At 36.2% G+C, this 21,885-nt stretch overlaps 1 protein-coding gene across 3 annotated transcripts in view; it reads right to left on the bottom strand.

Moving 5' to 3' along the window:
• Window positions 1–21,885, bottom strand: part of doc2d (double C2-like domains, delta) — a 51,026-nt gene that overhangs the window by 11,786 nt on the left and 17,355 nt on the right. For all 3 annotated transcript variants that reach the window (XM_036212803.1, XM_024289917.2, XM_024289916.2), the window contains exons 6-8: window positions 16,087–16,213; window positions 13,798–13,854; window positions 13,154–13,278 (exon numbers count right to left, since the gene is read on the bottom strand). In XM_036212803.1, the coding sequence (XP_036068696.1) occupies window positions 13,154–13,278; window positions 13,798–13,854; window positions 16,087–16,213 (309 nt within the window). The remainder of the gene's footprint in view (window positions 1–13,153; window positions 13,279–13,797; window positions 13,855–16,086; window positions 16,214–21,885) is intronic.

Below are 21,885 nucleotides of genomic sequence, written 5' to 3'. Positions count from 1 at the left end.
ACCGTATGAGACCCGGGAAGGACAGAAAGATCATCGGAGGGCAAGTGTCCCGATCAGCATAAACTCCATGTCAAGATGCTCAGTCTGTGAAATGTCTCACTCATCCTGCAACCCTTCTCCTCTTTCTGTGAGAAATGCCTTCCTGACAGCTGAAGCATGAGGAGGACTCAGAAACTGTCACAGCACAGCCAAAGTCAAAGTGAGTGAAGTATAGAGGAATTGAACTGGAGAAAGAGTTGAAGCAGGAAGCGGCCGTGATAGGAGGGAAGTTGGCATTAGAGAGATTTGAACCACTCTGTGTTGGTTATCACAGCTGAACATGTCAATTTAATGTGAGGCTTTCAACTTGACTTATCAACCAGAAAGCAGTCCTACTTCAGATCAGAGCTGTCAAAAAAGCTGATGATTTAAAAGTGTATTGGAAAAAGACTACCTTCCCTAGCTGCTACAACAGACTTTCTGAGAAGTTTAGCTCATTAAATGTCCTTATTTGTAACTTTTGCAACAGTGCGTCAACCAGAAAGCTCAGTTATCTGTTAAAAACTGTGGCAGTCTCAAATGAAAAAATAATTGAACATTTAAGGACAATTTTAAAACTCCTGTCATTTTCTAGGTCATAGTTTCTGCAGAGCGGCAGGAGTTCATTAGAAAGTCTCTGAATTGTGGGCAGGACAGTCGTCCCTGAGTTACTTGTGTTAGATAAACTTTATTGACAACTCTTTTTGACCAAACTGATTGATTTCTAAATATTTTAAGCTTTAACGCAGGCTGAATAAAAGATGGATACCAGGAACCGAAGCACAAAGTCAGAAAATAACAAGTATATAAATGTGATAAATACATCAAACTCCCTGATATTCAAGAATTAAATGTTAGTGTTCCTCTTTTTATCAGGGTCACATTTACTCTCAGCTAAATGCTAACAAAGCATTTCTAAAGGTCATTTCACCATCAGCTACATAATTCAGCCTCCAGTACGGCTGCCACTCATACACTGCTCTGACTGCCTTAACAACAAAGAAAAAGGGACCTTGTAGGGGAAAAAAGTGTAAAAGACTGACAGAGCAAACAAACTGTCAACTCGGCCAGCAGAATGCGTGGAGCCAAAATGAAAGGCCGTGGGCCATGTCAGTGGGAGCTGTGCCAAATCACACTTTACACATGACTCAGAGCTAGCTGCAACTGGAGTATTCCAGTTTCCCTGTAACCGCACTTTATCTGACAGCTACATTCATATTTATACAAGGAGGAATAAAAGACACCAGCTGCCAAACTATGCCAAAATTAGCTAAGAAAATTTCTCATTTATAACAGTGGAGGCTGGTCTACAGTGATATGGGAGGATTACTCTCTTTTTTTTTTCTTCCATGCGGAGCGCTTCAAAATATGTTCATTACTAAACATATGCATAATGAGAAACAATGAGTGTCTCTGTATTCATGTGCTGTTGTGATAGACCAGCTTAAAATGGCCAAAAGGACAGGAAGTTTGTTTTCTGATGAGGCAACAAGAACTTGTTTTAAGAAAGAAGACAGAAAATAAAAAAAGATTTAAACCTTCAATTAAACATGCAATCTATGCATAGAAAAGCAGCAGGACTATGTAGCTTCATCTTTGTGATAATTTTGTGATTTTTAAGTTCTCCTCTGGCATCAATAAGGCATTTTGGCCTACAGAACTGCCACACTTTCTCTTTTTCTGACCATTCTCTGTAAACTCCAGAGATGGTTGTGGGTGATCAGCAGTTTCTGAAATACTCAGACCAGCCTGTCTGGTACCAACAATTACGACACTTTCAAAGTCACTTCAATCCCCTTTCTTCCTCATTCTGATGTTCGGTTTGAACTGCAGCAGATCTTCTTGACCATGTCTACACGCCTCAATTCATTGAGTTGCTGCTATGTGATTGGCTTATTAGAAATTGGCATTAACGAGTAGTTGGACAGGTGTGCCCAATAAAGTGGCCAGGTGGAGTGTAGTAAAATAATTATTCAAAATAAAAAAAAAAGAATCAATTATTCATTTCAACAAAGTCCCATCAAAAAGTCTGTAAAAAGATAAGTGAGAGGTGTTCTATTATTTAGACATTTTTACTTTTGGATATGAAATTATTATGATACAAAAACGAAAAACATCCACAACAACTTGACAGCAAAGATGTCCTTTTTTTTCGTCATCAAAGCTACATGTCATGGTCACAGCACAAACTGCTGGAGTCATGAGAATTAATAGCCCTGAATCACTCTGACAGCACATTCAAATCCAGGAAAAACTCTGAAGAATGAGAACGGTCCTTTGAAATGACACTGAGAGGAGATAAAGTAGAGTAGGCTGGAGCTGGAAAGCAAACATAGGAACCTAACATCCAGAAAGGGATCATTAACATTTGAAAAGAAAGACAGAAACTGATCAGACGTGATGATGTGCAGCTACAGAGGCAGAACTCATGATTTCCTCTTGACATGAGTTTAGTGGGAATAACTGAGAAAAAACGACCATGTGCTTGTTCAGCAGAATTTTTAAACACCTTGCAGTTCTGGTTTTCTGCCTTTAATATAAACTCCTTCTGACAGAATAATTTAGTTTTAACTCATGTTATGAATATGAGCAGCTGCGATGAGGACCGGGTTTCTCTTAAGATGTTAACCCAAATTTTTGAGGTAATTGTGAGCTTTTATTGCCAAATGTCGTGAAATATATATGTATATATACATATATATTTCTTTCAGTCTTAATTTGATAGATTTGGTAGTTTTCCTTCAAATATGATACCTAGTCTTTTATTAAACCATAAAACAAAATCTTCCTTCTTTTTTGTCTCTAAAAAGAATTCCTTTAAAAATCTTTTTCAGTGTTGGATTCATTCAGCATTAGACATACCTCTGTTAATAATGTTTCAATCTTTCCCATTCAAAGTGTTTAGTTTTTGGCCCTTTTATATCTGTCCTACAGATAAAGTATAAAAAAAATAAATAAAAAAACATGCAAATTCTAAATCAACTAAGAAAAAAGAATCCAAAATTTAACAATGTTCTTGATAATTAATTTTTAGTTAAATACTTATACTGTACATACATGTAAATTTAATACCAAAACTAGAAATACTTACGCTAATAAAAATAATGCTGAATATAATACTTATAATTTATATTGCAATACATATACATAAATAGTAAATATAATAGTAATACTAAATGACACTAGTTATACTAATAAAAAATATGAATACTTTAACTTAAAATTAAATACTACAAATATGAATCAATTAATTATTAATCAATATAACACTAATGCTAAAAAATGAATGCTAATAAAATATTGCTAAAAATAAAATCAATATTTTACACTTTAATACTTCTACCTAAATGCTAAATATAACACTAATGCTAAATAAAGCTACTAATATTAATACAAATAATACTTAATTTATGCTAAAACACACTAATATTAATAAAAATAATGCTAATTTTAATAATAATACATAATACTAAATCATACTACGAATACTGATAAATATAATGCTTATACTTTAGACCTAAATATTTATACTTAAATAACAAGTATAATACTAATACTAATTACAATACTAATACTGATAATACAAAAATACTTATACCTACATACTAAATATAATAGTAATTCTATATAATACTACTAATACTAATATAAATATTACTAAATATAATACTAATACATTATACTTTAATACAGAATATAATACTAACACTAAATAAAATAATAAATCTAAAATGCTAATACTGATATAAATTATTCTAATAAGTGCAATACTTCACACTTAAACACTTACTTTGGTAGTTTTTTAACAATACTTTCTTAAAGTTTGAAATCTTTAACTACATAAAATAAATAAAGTCAGAAGAAATTGTTTGCAAAGTGATGACAGTCAATGATTTAAAGGCTTTTTCTAAACCGATTTTCTAGAGAGCCAGGCTAAACTCCAAAAATAAATTAATAAAAAAACACAGTTCTGGCTGATGGATGTTGCATCCCTTCCACATAGAGAGAGCAAAGACAAGTGGAAACTTGGAAAATGAATTTTGAAATAAATGAGGTGTCACAAATAAGAAAGACATTCAAAAATAGACTGAACTTCATCCTCGGAGGGGGTTGGAGCCTATATGTTTTCCACTAGAAAGCCCAGAGATTTAGAAACTGTCAATATGCTTGAAATAATAGTGGCAGAAATATAAAAAAGTTATAACACATAGAGCTTTTATGGTTGCATCACAGGATATATTTTACTAAAAAACAGTAAAGTTGAAATCAATAAAAAAAAAAAGAATAAATTAAATGGATAGCTAGGAATGAATATAAAAAATTCGGTTTTAGCAGGAATAAAATTTCGTTTTGTCCCAATTCCATTCATGTTTTTTTTAAAAATACCCCTTTTCAGTGACAGATCTAGCTACACCAGTTCACAATTATTACTTTTCCATTACAGACACATGTATGAGGAGTGTGATTGTAACCGTCCTGTTGAAATAAGGAAGGATTTTTCTTTAAAAGCCAACATCTAAGCATCCTCTTGTTTTCCAAAACCTGCATAAATTATTTAGTGGCTTCTTCACGTTCCTTCATGCCATATGCTCTTATGCAGCCCTTCGCCATGGCAGATGCTTGCTTTTGAACCGTGTGCTGATAAAAACCTGAATGCTTCCTTTCATCTTTAGCCTGCAGCACCTGATGATGTTCAAAAAGAACGTTGTCAGGGAACAAGAGTGTGTCTTCATTTGACCTTAGTCAATTGTACAAGTCCGTGCACAAACCATGTAGCGAAAAAAATTGTTTTCAATGTAGACGTAAAGAGAAGGCAGAGAACTACTCCCTTCAAAAGTATGCTTCAAGCCATGTAATTCTCACTACAGGATTGTCACCATGTCTTCTTAGCATTCCTTAAATCTTTTAATCTCGTAATGAACCATGAGCAATACAGTTTTTGGCATTTTAAAATTGCCACCTTTTGTAGTTTTTCATAGAACAGATGAAGCCCTTCAAACATTGGTTTTTCAGAAAAATCTGTTTATTTGTATTTATCTGTAACTTATTTCAGTATTTGCATTCACATCCCTCAAATAATCGGTGTCCTGTCACTGATTGTGTGTGCTTTTTAAGCTGCTATCACAGCTGGAGAAAAAACTTCCACAAAGCCACAAAAAGCTGGTGTGAGAAAAGATGGAGTCAGGAGACATCTAGTGCGACGGAGGCGGAGCTTCAAAAAACTAATCTGACAAAAGCGTATAGTGACGAAGGTAGAGCTTGGAAAACGATTGGGATGGAGATACAGCCTAAAATGTGCTGCAGGCGGGGCAAGGAGATCTTGAGTGATAGAGGCGGAGCTTTAAAAGCAGATGTGGTAAAAGTAGTCTCAAATAACTGGTGTGATAGTTGATCTGTAACAGCTACCCGATTTTATGACAGTTTACTCTCTAGTGTATGATGATGTCGCCACTTACCAACACTTTTTAACTCAGTTAACACTTAATACATTACTAACAGTTAATTTGGGTGCAAAAGTGGCTGCAGAAGCAACTCTTCAGAATAAAATGCCCTCATTTCTCAATTTTTCGTCTGTCAACAAATATAAAATCAAAACGATCAAACAGAATTACTCCAAGCCGTGTGGTTTTTGTAAAATCAAGCATTGTTGAGATTTTTATTTTCTGTAAAAACAGCAATCTAACGATCATACAGTGTTGCATTTCTTTCATATTTGGCGCTGTAATGGAGTCTCTCTGTTGGTTAGCAAACCATATTAATTGTGTGAACGTGGAGTGATTCATTTAAAGGCTCAGACAATCGTGGAGGAGGCACAACTGGAGGGAAATGCTACTGAAAGCTTTTTGTTTTTTTCATCAATCTTGGTGCAACAAAAGTACAAAATAAGTAAAAAATCCTCGCAGGTAATTTAATTTAAATGGCTTAACTGTCACAATTTTGGCATCGAGAAGAAATGGTGAGAGATTCATGCATTTGTGGTACCAATCGGGTAACTGTTACAGGTAGGGTAGCGACAAGAAATGGCCTACAAATCTTGATTAGCACAAGGGGAGCTTGAAAAACTGATGTGATTCATATCACTTAACATGGAAACTACTACATTTACCAAAAAATATTACACGTTCATCAAAAGGTTGTGATCATAGTAAAATTTTAATAAGCAGAGCACTTACGGAACACAACTATATTTTACCCGAGAGAGGTTTGCCACGTTTGCTAAAAGTGGCCCAAATGAGCTTTCATATAATTGGGATACATTTTTTTCATTATGAGAATGGGCCACTTTTGGCAAACAACCAGTTCATTTGGCCCAGACAGTTTGCTATCTGTGGTGAAATGGGCACAATGATCACAGTTCACTCTCAGGACAAGGTGGATTTTAAAGCTCTGTTATGAGTTAGCTCACCTGCCAGTCAAAAAGAGCTCCACCCCCATAGAGGAGAGTCCTTTTCTCTTTGTGGTGTGTAAAATGTCATTATGTTTCCATCAGAGTTTAAATTAGGGTAACTATTGTCCTACCGGACAAAAAAAAGGAGCAGAATGCAATTTAAAAAAACAAGTTTCTCCTTTCTGTAGGTTTTGTTTCCCTTCTCTGCGGCTGACATCTTCTTGAGAAGACTCTAAAGGACTCGTCTAACATTTTTCACTAGTACAGGTCAGTATAAAACTCCATTTAAAAATATATTTCAGTGAGTAATTGTATCTGTCCTTCTTCTTGGCAGTAAAAAAAAAAAAACAAGAGAAAAGAAAAAGGAGGGCTAATTGGATTCTCTCTGTACAGTGAGTTATCCAGACCTCTATTTCTGGCCGCAGTTCTGCAGTTCTTTCAGATGAAACAAAGGAAGGGTGACATGAGGGTAGGAGCTCAATAAAAAGCCAACGTCCGTTACTCAAAAATTCATGAGAGAACTATAACACTAAAGCTTGTCTGGCTGTTTCCTTACAGTCTGAGAGTCTTTGGTTTGGAAGAAAAATACACATGCATGTTGAATATTTAAAAAAAAATCATTTAATAACTGAATACAATTAAAATTGACTTTAATTTGTTATTTAACCAATTGTAAATTAAGTATTGGTGTAAGATAAAAAGAATATCACAAAAGCTATTGATACACCGGATATGTGACGCCTGTTTATGACCAAATCCAAATTCTTCCCCTGTGGCTTCTCCCTACCCCTCCAGTTGTAGGGCTTTTGAAGGGGTAGGGTTGCCCGAAATAGTTTTTTTAAGGGCTAACCCTTGTGGGGGAGGGAAGCAGAGCCCTCATAGAGTCATAGTTTGACCTGGTATATCTGTCATTGCACGTTCAAAGTCTCTAAATTCTGTACAAAGAGCCTGAAAATGGTCGTAGAAACTTCTGCAACTACGGTTGAACGGAAGAGTTGTACACCAAAACGTACATTTGTATTGACTTTTCTTTAGAAGTGGTCATTTGAGCACGCGTTTCTGAGGGTAGTGTCAATGTAGCTTAACGTATAATACTTTACTCAGTCAATAAAATGAACTACAATTTGATTAGGACTCCCTGAAACCTTCTGTCTGACAGTGATCAAACATCTGGTCCTACCTGGAAACCTCCCACTGGATGATATTGGTTACTATATCGATTGTCCTGAGGGGAGGTCTCCCATCGCACACTGATGGTATTAAGTACAACAAGCAGATTAGAGGTTGAACCTTTTTATCTGTCTCCATCCCTAAGGGTAGGATGGCTCAGGCGTGTGGTGCCAGATCATTTACCTCTCCATCCCTATGTGTTTTAGTCTTTCAGAACTACAGCATCAACTGAAGAGGTGAAAAAAAAAATCACAGTGAGGCACGCAGCATCACCAGGATAAGGAGTCTGCATCTCATTCCATCCTGCAGCATGACGGATAACCTGACTATGTGCCATGAATACTATCAAAGAAGCTTCTCAGCTCAGAGGGCAGTTATGAGATTTTCATGTGATTCATCTCTACACACACTGTTTATGTATTCAATTAAAATACTAATTTTCTGTTCTTGGAAGCAGATATTTGAGTTAGTTAAGTGCCTGACAAGTTTGAATCATAATAACAACAGTTTTCTAGAGGTTACAAAATTGCAAAATAACATTGATGTACATCCACAGCATAAATTAGGCTGTGCTAGCTGTGTCTTGGAATACATTATACAGCACATTGATTGTTGAGATGTAATTCTCAATAGTGAGATCACTTTAATGACCCACTTCAATGAGAATAGTGTTTTTAGTATTTTAACATGTTCTTGTAATATTTCCCTCATGATGAAGAACAAATATAAAGTAATTTATGATTAAAACTGCATTTCTAAGTAATAAATAATTCAAACCATGTCGGATCAGAAGCAAATGAAAAGTTTGATAAATCTTAAGTTTGTGACGCAGCAGCTGCTGCCATGGGCCAAAGTTTTCCTTCTTCAATCAGATTCTGATGTATTCAAATGGAGACAAATAGATCCATGAATGTTTTTGTTTTTCTTGTCTGAGCAGCCAAAACTGTAGCTCTAATATTGTAATTTTTTTTTTTTTTTGCAAAGCTAATGATAGCTTGGGCTTGTGAGGCGCTATAAGCTAGCAGGAGAGAATATAAACAAAGGCTTGATGGGAAATTGACCATTGCTAACTACAGTCCCGCCCACAACACAGAAGCAAATTTCCTGAGTTCCTGCAGAAAAATCTCATATGAAAGGACACAGACTTATTGATTTTGGCAAAAACTGTATGATCATATTTAAAAGACCATTGGGAACAATTTTACAATAAACATACAATAAAAAACAAACCAAAAAAAAAAGAAAGAGTCAAATGCAAATACTTTAGATTCATGACAAAAATACTTAAATAAAAGTTTTTTTTCTTCAGCTAGACTGTCACAGTTCTACTTTTTAAATTCTTTTACAGCCTAAACTCAGAAAAGTATTGTAACCAAACAATAGTCTTGACTTTACTGTAAGTGGGTACAAGAGTTTGGATTTAGATGACAGATATCAATTCAATTCAATTTATTTGTATTTATTTATCCCAATATCACAAAAACAATTGCCTGATTGGGCTTCATGGATTGTGTCTGAACTCCCTCATATCTCACTGTTCAGTGCATTATATGACATTCACCATTTTGTAGGGCTGTCCAAATCTACAATTCCAAAATCCAGTACCCTAGAAATGTCCTATTTTTTATTTTATTTTATTGTATATTATTTGTAAGGCAACACAAACTTGTAGAGCACAATTTGGGACAATCTGGCTTTTTCCTTACAGTCTGAGAGTCTTTGCTTTGGAAGAAAAATACACATGCATGTTGAATATTAAAAGACAATTCAAAGTGCTTGACATTAAACATAAAAAACAATAAAAAATATTAAAGGTGTAATCATTAAAATAACAATGTAAGGAAAATTGAAAATACATACATTTAAAGTAAGCTTAAAGTAATAGAATGGATGTAAAATTTGAAAGCTGAGAAAAATCGGGTCTTTGTGCATTTTACCCAAAGGTAGATTCATAGTACTATAATGACAAATATTGACAATACAATGCCCATTCTAACTGTAATACTTTTAGTTTGAAAGTTTTCTTAAACCAACAGACAAAAATATTATGCGATTCAGATTTGGAAAATATTTTCTTTGTTTCAAGCTGCAGCAGAAGTGTGTTTTTGACTGTAAGGGCTGCAGCGGTTTAGATTGTGAGCAGAAAAATGTGTGTGGAAATTGTGTTTGTTTATGATCCTTTCCAGCTTCATGAACAAATTCAAAGGCGAAGGTGGATTTTCCACAAAGCTGCTTCTTAAATAAAGATATTTTCTCTAGCCGGAGTCAAAATCCAGTGAAACAAAAGCATTATTCCGATATGTAAGCATGAGTTGGTGTTAAAGTGAAGTGGGGATTTTTCTTTGTGTTTTTCCATAGTTTGAGGGTAAAAAAAACTATCATAAATAGAGCCTAAGATAGATACTGAATGCAGTCACAGGTGTTCTCACTGCTCATGTCTATATAAAGAAACACCAACACAGCAAATAGTTGTGTTTTCTTTCACATTCATTTCCGGCCCCTGGCCAACTGTTTACATTAAACCATTCTTCCTTAAATTCACTAAAATGAGATTAAGATGAAATAAGAACAGGTGGGCCATCATCACCAAGAGAAATGAAGTAATCAGGAGACCCAGAGTCAATAGGGAGGAGGCGCCACTGACAGTAGGAAGAAGAATTGAGAGGATTAAAGGACCAGCTTTCCTTCAATGTCACAATAATAACGTCAGTAAACAAACTCAAATGATTCATGTGGTCAGATAAAGACTTGACAGCCTGTAAACAACATTCTATGATCTCTTTAGTTATTTTTTTAATGCTTGTGTCTGAGTTTCCTCCCCATTGTGTTATAAACCCGACTGTGACCCTAACCTCGATGGCAAACACTAATGCTCAGGTATCTTTTTGTGTGCTTGTCTTAACCATTGACATATATAGAGATGGACAAAGCAACTGTGACAACATCCATTGAAAAGGCCATACTTCCAGTTCCAACAAAATTAGGTCAGTTCAGTTGACATTTTTCCGTGGTACGGACTTCGCCATTTTGGAACCAGATGATGTCAGTAAGCAGTGATTGGTCCACATCAGTCTGAGTCTTTGTTTCTATGGAAACCCCTCTGGCTAATCAGGAGTGAGTTTGCTGAAAAGCCACACCCCTTCCACTGAAAGTGGGCTCAAGAAGAATCTGTCAATCAAATGTTTCCAACATTCGAGGTGGGGGCCAGCAGGAACCACATGCCTCTATGGAGGCATCTGATTGGCCACTTTATAACTTGAACAATTTGTGATAAAAAAAAATAGGTTTAGCAAGAACATGGTAAAAAGAGGTCGTATCAGAGCAAGAATGGTTATTCTGACAAATAGAATGACTAATAGCCATGAATTTTTCAGTAGAATTCTATGGGATTTTGGCTTTTTGGAACCACCAGGTACTTCCTATTTGGAACTCAAGGTGGGAGGGGATAATGTGTCAAGTTAAAGACAGTCAAAGGTTTTAACTAACAAGTTAAAGCTCCATTCAGATCATCTTTTGTGTTCCGAGTGGTCTTTTATTATTAATTATGCAATTTTTGGCCAAATAAAGCTGTGTTGTTTTCTAGGATATACTGTATTTTCTGGCAGGAGTTCATTAGAAACTTGTCTCTGAGACTGTTGCCGCCTCCCTTCCCCTCCCCGTTGCTGAGAGCTCTCTGTTTACACTCTGCTGCTACCTTACACCCCCTCACACCCCCAACCTAACATAACCAGTGCAACAAAAATGGCTATCAATATTGGAGCTTTCCAGGCGTACAGCTTTGAGTTAGATTTCAGCTCAGACAAGAAAAACTAAGACGTATATCAAAGGCGTCAGGCTCCATGCCTCAAGAGCCGACCTTCTGCTCTTTTTTTTTTTTTTTTTTTTTTTTAGAAATCCTGCCTTATCTGCAATTGATTACCTGGATCAAGTGAGTTTTATCAAAAAGATACATTAGCAGGTTAGTTGGACTCTGGAGTTTGACACAGTCATCTACTGTATAAATGGACGCATCAGGATGGAGTGAAGCAGGAAGCTATCCATTATTTTTTTTTTACTTAAAAAGACAAATTCTACATTTTTCCTGCTCCTTATTCACATTGATTTGAATTAATAAATACTCAGAAATGCAATTTTATGACTAATTTCCTTTATAGGTCCTCCATCATCAGAAAAATGCAGCAAGAACATGTTAAAAATGCCAAAAGCACAATTTTCAGCGGATTGGGTCTTCAAGAAATGGGTTTAAAATTGTTTAACGAGAGCTCCTGGAGAGAAAAAGGTAGTTCGTCTAAAACATTTAAGCCTAATCATTTTCTCAAGGCTGGAATATGCCCTTCATGTCCCTTAACTTTCTCAGAAAAAGATCTTTTCAAAGTCATTAAGACAGATGGATTGAATTCTCCTCATATCTTTTTTAACTAGTTGGACATTTCTTTTTGCCTTTTATGGTATAACAGATTTTAAATAAATTCAATGTTATCATTTTAAGTATTTAAAATTAAGTTAAAAAATGCAAACGCTTAGCTAAATAACAGCAATTTTCACCCAACGTTGGTCCATTTTGTTGCTCATTCATGACCAAACAGAAGTGCAGCAGCTTCATATTTATACACGGCTTTAAATATCACGTCACTGTCAGTTTCCTTTTCACACACAATAATTTCACTTGTGATCATCCTCACTGGCAGCCCAGGGGCACATCACTTAGATTGCTTTTGTAGTTTACAAACAAGAGTGATGAGCACCAAAGGTTAAGTCCTCCATGTCTGAGTCTATGTTAATTTTTTCCCTGATTTCATGAACATCAAGTCCAACCTCTGGTTTTGCTACTTTAAATCCCAATCTGTGTGAGGAGAAAACGCTTCAGTCTAAAATCTGTATTTTACCAAGAATCTCTTTGGTTCTCCAGTTCAGATGTGTAAAGCATACAGGATGTGGTATTTCATTCAGACCCAATCTGTAACTATTCTTCATGGATTGCTGAGGTAAAATTAATGGAAATGTCTGTTTCAATGCAGCCACGCTGTTATGTCTCTACAAACAGTGTCCCATCTGTGAGATCCTTACAGATTTGGCTGCACAGTAGTGTCACTTCACTGTGCCAGTGGTTAATTTCAGCATCTGCCACTAGACTTCATTGCCTCTGCAGCTCTCTGCTTGCATCAGCACGAATCGGCTCAGCGTTTCTATTCATGCTGGGTTGCTTTGCCAATCATATGAAAGGGAGTTTTTAAATCTGATTTGAAAACATTATTTTCATTTTAACTTCTTTTAAATAAGATTGCAATCGATAAAAAGAGCCCAAAGATAAAGCCCAAAAATTGACAATCTCCTTTCTGTATCCCATAATTGGAGCTAATGGTTAGAAATTTGGTTTGGTGAATGCAAAGATCCTCTGCTTGTGAGGAGGAGATTGATCAAACCAGAGAGTCTAACATTCTCATTCATTCCACATGCTTCACTTGTCATTTTGCATCATCTGTGAATTATGAAAGCTGATTGCAAATGCAAAATAAATACATAATCTGCACAGGAGGATCATTTGTAGGATGTTCATGAATATCTGCAGTAGCTTACATTTTGACGAAAGGGTCGGAGTAGCCGTTGGAGTCCATGGCAGCCAAATGAGCACAGCGAATGATCCCCACCAGCAGGCAGCTCTTCTCTGTGTTGTAACACAGTGACACCAGGATACGGCCTCGCTGTGAACGTAAAAGGCTAGCTGTCACCTACATCCTGACAGCAATGAAAAAATACTTCAAATTTAATTTGTTTGAAGCAACAAAACAACAACCTGAAAGATAAAAATGAAAAAAAATCGAATACAGGGGATTTGAATTCCAGCTTGTAATTACAGAACCTAAAGGCCAGGCAGAATAAAGCTACTCTCGTCTGCCTTTAATCTCTCACTTGAGCCATAAACCAAATCTTATCACAGACCAGAAGCCATTAGCTTCTGTGTCTAAAATCATGAGGAGGAATGAGATAATGCTCTGGTGTGATTAACACACTGCTGCTACATGGTATCCATGTGAGCAGTTTCATTGCTCATTAGACTATTAAAATTGATGCCTCAAACACAGATCATGGTAATTAAACGCATCATTTTTGCAATAGAGGCTATGCACGACAGATGAAACGTGCCACAAAATGTGCATACTGAATGTTTTCCGTGTCCAGCATTTATATGTAACAGACAATGTAATAAATCACCATCTTACCTCCTCTTCTGCAACAACTGCTCCTTGATCCACTAACTGGTTGTTGGCTTCTTTATTCTGAAAACACATATAAAACAAGTGAAATCCAAGTTATCGACTAACTAACTGTTGTTTTTGTTTTGTTCTTCAGGTCTTCACCTCCTCTCAGGTTTTTGGGTATCTGGGATCTGGCCTTTTGGGGAGGGGTACTGTGAGGATTCTGTGCTTTAGTTTGTTTTTTCAGTTGGGTTCTTGGTGTTGATCATGTTTTGAGTTGTTCCCCTATCAGGGACTCCGGGTTCATGATGATCATCCACAGCTCTTTTCATTTATGTCAATTACCCTTATTTAAGTGCCTGCTTTTCTGTTTTACCCTGTCAGGTCATCTGTTCTGCATTACCCCCTCTGTTGTTTCTCTGTGGTTGTTGTCATAGTTTAAGTTATTAAAAGCTTCCGTCACCAAACCTGATCTCCTGCATCTTAAAGTAGCCCTGCTAAAGGAACAAACACCTGTTAGACCCGGAATTTATTGGAGACGGGACACATTTGGAAGATATATGGCATTGTGCATTAAAAATTAAAGTGTTTAGCTTAGCACAGTTAGCTCCGTGGAGAAAGTGGGCATTTGTGTTAGCCTGCGGAGGTACTGGAAGTGCAGACGATTCCTGAAAGGGGCTGTTCTTACTTTGTTACATCAGCTCGTGAGAACCATTGACATATATAGAGATGGACAAAGCAAGACTGTGGCATCGCCGATAAAAAATGCCTTACCTCAGGTTTTAACAAAATAAATTGAATTCAGTAGCCTTTTTTTTCTGTGGTATGGATTTCGTCATTTTGGGACCAGACAGTATAAGTAAGCCGTGATTGGTCCAAGTTGGTCTGAGTCCTCAGTTTGTTGGAAAACCAAACCCTTTCCACTGAAAGCAGGGCCCAGCTCGCACCACATACTCTTATTGACTGATCTAACTGGCCAGTTTATGACTTGAATAACTTCTGATAAAGAAAAAATATGATGGGGGAAAAAAATTAGGTTTAGCAAGAACGTGTTAAAAGGAGACACCAGAGCAAGAATGGTTATTCTGACAAACAGAATGACTGGGTAAAAGCTCTTTATTTTCAATAGAAGTCAATATTGGCTTTCTGTTTGGTAATGCGAGGGTGGAGGAATCCCTCAGTCACGTTCTCTCTATATACTGTCTATAGTGAGAAATCAGCTGTTTTTTTGGGCTTGGAGGGGTTGGGTACCAGAGCGCAGGTTTTTAGAGGAATGCTCAGAAATGCATGAATGAATCAAAATACCATTTTGGGGTTCTTCATAGTGACGAATGAACATCATAAAAGTTGTTTCTGTTTCTCCTGTTGTCTGGCTTATGTTATCCTTTCTGTATTGATTTAACTTATCCTTTTACTTAGAGACCATCAAACGTTTCTATAGAAACTAAAGATGGAAATAAGCCTAAAAGGCTACAATTTTATATATTTGAATTTTTAAGTGTTTTAATAATATAATCAATCAATCAATAAAACACTTTAAAGCTCGGAAAGTTGATGTAGAGATTGATTTAGGCCCCTGAAGTCGTGATTTTTTTTTTTTTTTTCCCGTTTGGAAAATTCATGTTAAATGTAGAATAAAAAGAGAAAGCCATGCATACAACAGCCTTATATGAGGGTGGAGGTATCATAATGTGTGTGGTGTATCATATCCTGGCGTTGCTAATATCATTGTAACATTTTTGTCTATGAACACAGAAGGAAAATCAACATTCAAAATAAAGCTTACACCTGGACATCAGTGGGTCTTCCAGTTGACAAAAACTCCAAAGGTTCTACTAAATATTTCATTGAGTGGCATCACTTAAAATATTCTGAGGAGGCAAACCCTTAACTTTAATGCCAAAATTATCATGATTTTTGTTATGCATGTGCAGAAAAACCATGACAGTTAACTTGGCTCCAAGATTTCATTTGGGAATTTTTGTTTGTTTTGTCTGTTTAAAAGTTGACAGTGCACTTCGAGCTCCTTGGAACTGTTTTACTTTGTTTTTTTATACTGCAAATTGGCATGAAGTTGAACTAAACTGAACTGAAGGCAAATGGGACAAACTCCAGTAAAATCTAGTGAGAGGTTCTTGAGGAGCTACCCAAAAAATCTCAGGCAGTCGCAGCACTTTACAGGCTTTCTTTTGCAAAGCTATCCCAGTGCATGTTATAAAGATTTAATGTAGTTATTTAAGTATTTACATTCCTAGAATAAATGGTCAGTAGTTATTTAAAAAAAACAGGAAAACAAGCGTTTGCTTCACATACCTGTGCAATTCTCTCCAAGCCCATATTGTAACGTTTGCTTTCACCCTCTTTCAGTTTCTTCAGAGCCACTCTCACTTCTCCGATGAATTCATTTCGTCCAAGTCTGTCCATGTCACATACACACAGTCTGAACGAACAGAGGAGGAGAACAGAAGCAGCTGGATGAGTAATAATTCCTTTAAAGCAGCCTGTTTTAAATACTTAGTCCCTGCAAGGTGTTTAGCTCCATAGTTTCTTACGAGACACTTCAGTAATGAGAAGGAGCTAAGCGATTGAGAATTTAAGTGTTCTATGGCAACTTTCCAAGCAGGTGGTTGTGCATCTGTCCAAAGACCATTACGTCTTGTTAAAAAAAAGAATTATAAACGGGAGAAAAATGAATACTTTGCATAACTTTGGATTCTACAATTTCATTTGATGTTTTTTTCATGTTTACTCTTGCAGAGTTTATTCAGGGTTAGTTTTTTTATCCAAATATATATAATTTGTTATTGCCAAGGGAACGCATTTTTTTCCATTATCTTCATCTAGGAACTTTTTTAGCATTCTAGCTGGGCAACTCCTCAAGGGTTTGAAACAACGCTGCTCATTTCCCGCTTGAAAGAAAGCAAGGTTTTTATTATTTCTTAAGATAGATATGTATCTGTATTGAAGAAAAACTGTTAAACCAATTTTTTTTCAGCAATTTTGACTCATTCAAAACTGAAATTGTTGCACATTTCAATTGCAAAATTATTAATGTACTTCTTTAATCATACTTTGATCATATCTTGAATCATATTTTAGTCTAAATACAAATATTTGTATAGTTTTCTATGACAGTAAGTGCAGCATTGCAGGAGATCATCAGAAATTTGCTTCTGAGTTGTGACTGTTGGTACTGAAGTAAGCTTCAAATGATATCCCATCATCCCTTCTTTCCCACAAGCTTACAGCCCCTTACAACTTCAAGCTTACATTCCTGGTGTGAGAAAAATGGCGAGCATTATTGGAGCAATCCAGCCATAAAGTTTTGATCCAGATGCCAGCTCAGACAAAGAAAATTATGTTAATGGATATATTTGTTTGCAAGGAAGCATCAGAGTGGAGTGGAGCAGGGAGACAACACAAAACTTTTACAGATCTGCTCCTAATTTATAAAGAAATACTCATAAAATCCGTTTTAATCTTTAATGTTTTATTCTTTTCCAAACAATATTTTCGAAATCATTAGAAAAATTCTAGAACATGTTAAAAAAACGTGATTTTTATTGAAGTGGGTCATTAAATAAAAAAAAAGAAGCAAATAATTGTGAAAACATTGTGTTTTTCACTTAACAGCATTTTTCATGTCGCTTCAAACACTGCATATGTTGCATGACAGTATCTCATCTGACAGACGTGGTTGTGAGTCAGAGCGACTTGGAAACATCTGCTGGAGATGCTCAGTGCTTATGACTAAAAGGTTGAGACAAGCATGTCAAACGTCCAACTATCAGAGAAACAGGAAGAGGAGGAGTCGGGTCAAGGTGTGTCAATGAAGACAGAGAGAGAAGAGTTTGTTCCAAATACATTTTACAGAGGCACTATTGTGTAAGCACAGAGGAAGATATTGATTCAGCTGTCTCCTCTTAGACAGCATATAAAGAAGAATACATTGTAGTAAAGAGACAGTAGACTTCTAATTTACATCATGGTCAATGACAGATTAGAGGCTGACTGTGGTTTCTGGCAATAAGCCCAGAGAATCGCATCTATGTTTTACGTTCTTACTCATAAGTTTTTTTCAGCTGCTGTCTAATAGTTTATGGTTGTTAGCAAAAAAGGTATATATTGTACACAAAGGGGAAAAAACAATCTTCATAAATTTGCTTAAAAAACAAAGAAGGTAAAGGAATAAAGTTGCAGTTAATTAGACTTGTCGTTAGATGGTTTGAGGCTTTGACTGCATGTCATCCTGCATGTCATTGTTTGTGATTAACTGGAAATGAGAATTTTAGCTATGTGAGATTTAGTGACGCAAAGATTATTTGACTTATAATGGATAACTGTAAAACTGGGCACTGCTTTTTGCTATGCTAATGCTAACTTGGGCTTGTGAGGTGCTAGCGGGGAAGCACGAAGACAAAAGTTTGATGGGAAAATAGCTAAGGCTAACTTCTGCACCAGCAGTCCAGTCCTCGACTCAGAGGGGAATTTTTTTTTTGTTCTTTGTTTCAAACACAAAATTAAAGTAAACATAAGAATTTAAAAATAAAATATAAGAATTTAAAAAAGTACAAAAATACAAAATAAACATAAGAATTTAAAAATACAAATATAAGAATTGAAAAATACAAAAAATACAAATATACAAGTAAAGCAAATAATGTGCTTGAAAAGGAGTGGGTAGAAGAAAATTCTTGTGTGGTCCCACCCCTTTCTACTTTTTTTGTTACCTTGTCTATTTGCGTTTTTTTTTTTCTCTAAAAACACTTCAAAAAATGTTTTTGATTAAAACGTATGTACAATGACATTTTGTGTTTCTAAAAAGCTCCTGCTGCTCTGCAGAAAATATGTCTTAAAATTAAAATGAAAACAAGAAAAAAATGTATTTAAAAACAGCAAAATCATAATCAAGAGACTACTGGGGAATGATTTTACAACAAATATAAATTAATAATAAATAAACAAGTTGGAGTGGGACTTTAAAATGAATCGTTACACCCATGATTAGATTGCTGTTATCCTTGTTGCTAAAAATGCTGATCCAAGCTAAACTTCTTATAGATGTTCACTTTTTGGCATAACCCCTCAGAGGTCGCCACAGTGAATTTGTGTTCACTGATTTGCAGATCTGGCTTGGTACAACAATACTGTATTTCATTCAGGCTGGGGACCAGCACAGGGAGAGCCAGACTTTGGTCCCCCCTCTGGCCACATAGTTAGGCAGTAGTGTGAAGGCTCTTGCATAAAGACCCACACTGGATAAATCTCATTGCGCCCCCTGGGAATCAAACTCTGATTTCCTGTCCAAGTGTATCAGTCCACGCTTAACTAACTGAGCCATCCCGCCGCCACGAATCAGACTAAACAGATTTGAGTATTACAGTAGGTTCCCTCTTCACTGCATGTGTACACATACATCCTCTCTGCCGATCAGGGGGCAGCCGTACCTTCTAACACATAACTATGGTCAGCCAGACGTTCATGATCACAAAAGTCAACTCCTCACTTTCCTTACAACGTTGACATGGCAACAGTATAAAGTCCAAATCAATCAGTATACCCACAGCTCCTCATTTATTGATTTAGGCTGTCATATGTACTCTCAGATGTTTTGTTGCACATTTACAGCCTTCTAACATTTCACAACAGACCCAAAGGGGATCACACCTTCAGACACAGGCTACCATCAACTTGACCCTCATACACCAGAGCTTTAACTTCAGTCTTTACATTCTTTGAACTACAACAACTCGGCAACCATGCACAATTAATGTAATTCCAGCAGATTCTGAAGTGTAGAAAAGCAGCCTTGCACTGATGCAGAAGGTGAAGGGCTTACGCAGTCGACAAAAAGTCAACTGATTCCAGAGAAAAGCGGAGAAAAGGACCGTTGTGCAGCACGTGGTGCTAGTAATGTGTTGCATATTGGTGAAAAGCCAGTATGAAACGCAGCTTCTCTTTCACGTTGATCGTGTTTACGGTCAAGAAGTTACAGCATGTCAGAAAGGAGGTGCTACTTAGGTATCACCGGCAATATCTGCAGTGTTAAAGGGTTAACTGAAATGCACAAGTTTGCAAAAAACTTAAGGATGGGCATGACATCGGACCTTTTGACTCCAAGTGTGAAAACACAAGAATGTTGTTTCAATATATTTTTTTCAATTATTATTATTTCTTGTTAGGATTGATAAAGATGGTGATCTAACCTCTAGAAGTCTAGAAGTTTTACCTTCTCCAACTATTGGGTTCTACTCAAACACCCTTTCTTAGGCCTAAAAATCCCCCCATGGTGTGATTTAGAGTTAAGGTATAGTTGAGGTGGAACTGAGACTGAAATTAAACTAACAGTTTTTACTAACAATTGTATTTTTCTCCTCTCCAGATTCAGAATACCATGTGTGCTTTGTAGCAAACATCAGACTAGATTGTGATAGAATTGTGTTCAGTTTTGATGATCAAGTGTGAACGGGTGTCACCTGACTGTAAAGAATACCTTGTCACGAATAGGCACTCCCCTAAATATATACTGTTTCCTTTCTTAATACTTTGTGGCATCAGCGAATCATTTTTGATTTAGGAAAGTGAACACTTATCCTTTTGGACCGTTATCTGAAACTCTAGAGGATCTTGTGAGCCAATATGCAATAAATCAGGCTTTAGCAATTTGAGCGCGTCGTCAACAGTTGAGCAGGAATAATAAATTACTGTTGTCTGTATATTTGCCTCTTTTAAAGCTGTGGGACAGTACTAAACTCTATCTTGGAGGTCTGCAGTAGTTTATACAGCTTTTGAAGTTGTAGTTCACCATCACCTCCTTCATGTACTGAACTTTTGCACTGTGCCAATGTACTTCAAGTACTTTAATGGTAAAATAATGTTGGCTTCCAAGTACAGAAAAACATATTAGCAGTTTCTTGAGGATTATATGATTAAATCATCAGAAATGTTATTTTATTTTTAGAGCCATGTTGGTTTAAATGTTTTTTCTCTCTTCATTCAAACCATATAAATGAATATGGATCACACTAGGATTTTCAACATATATATATATATTAAAAAAAGGCATAAAACGTTTGGATAGATTTCTGGATGGATTTAGAAACATGAGAGCAACAAAAAAAACCCTGGAAGGGATAAACTGGAATAACAGATAAAAACATGAATTATTATGTATTACTTTAATGGGCAAATTCAATGAAATGAAAATCAACAGATTTTTGTTTTGATTTCTTTAGAAAAAGCAAAAGTCCTTCTAGATTATCAACTTTCTTTTCTTGTCATTTTAATATTTTGTGCCATTCTGTTATATTATTTGCATGTCACTCTTGAACCCACTTTAACTGCTGTTGGGGGGTGTGATCTGCTCAACAACAACTGTTTAAAGCACTTGAGCAAGTGCTAATGACTAGATCCATAGATCCCTGAGTTTGCAGGGTCGCTGTACTTTTGTGGTAAATAAAAAATACCACAAACATTCAGTAGAACAGTGTTGATGCAAGGTGAGAGGCAGTAGTGAATCTGCCTCGGGGTCTGACTAAGGCCAGGTCATTTTTAGCAGTTCTCCACTGCCGCCTCCAGACTGCAAATATAAATAAGTTTATGTCTCAAAACATTTGTGAGGGTCTATAGTTGACACATGTGAGCTTCAGTTTAGAATTATAAATATGTTAGAAAAAAAATGGAAAACAAAACTTTTTTTTCTGAAATATTCCTTAAACTTTGATAGAGATTTTTTGATATGACAAAGAAAAACTGCAGCAGATGTGACAATATTCAGGGCTGTGACAGCTTGTGGCTTTCTGAAGAGCCCCAATCACAGGAACTGGCGTTATAAGTGACAATTTTCACTTTAAATGCAGTAGAATTTGCTGTGACTGATGTCTAAACTGAAAGGAAGGCTCAAACGTATTTCCATTAAACCGCTGTGTTATGCAACATTCATGCAAACTTGCTCCATTCTTGCAAAACTTTACAGTTTTGTGTCATGAAAATCAGATTCTCGTGTCGGTTTTTAATCTATCTCGTATGTTCTGTTTGCAATTAGCAGCTGGCCTAGAGAGACACCACCCTGAGACGTGCTTGTTAGGGGATGGTGACCCTAAGCTGAACAGT

Source organism: Oryzias melastigma, linkage group LG1, assembly GCF_002922805.2.
Source record: "Oryzias melastigma strain HK-1 linkage group LG1, ASM292280v2, whole genome shotgun sequence".
NCBI lineage: Eukaryota > Metazoa > Chordata > Actinopteri > Beloniformes > Adrianichthyidae > Oryzias > Oryzias melastigma.
This window is presented reverse-complemented; position numbering and strand designations above follow the sequence as displayed.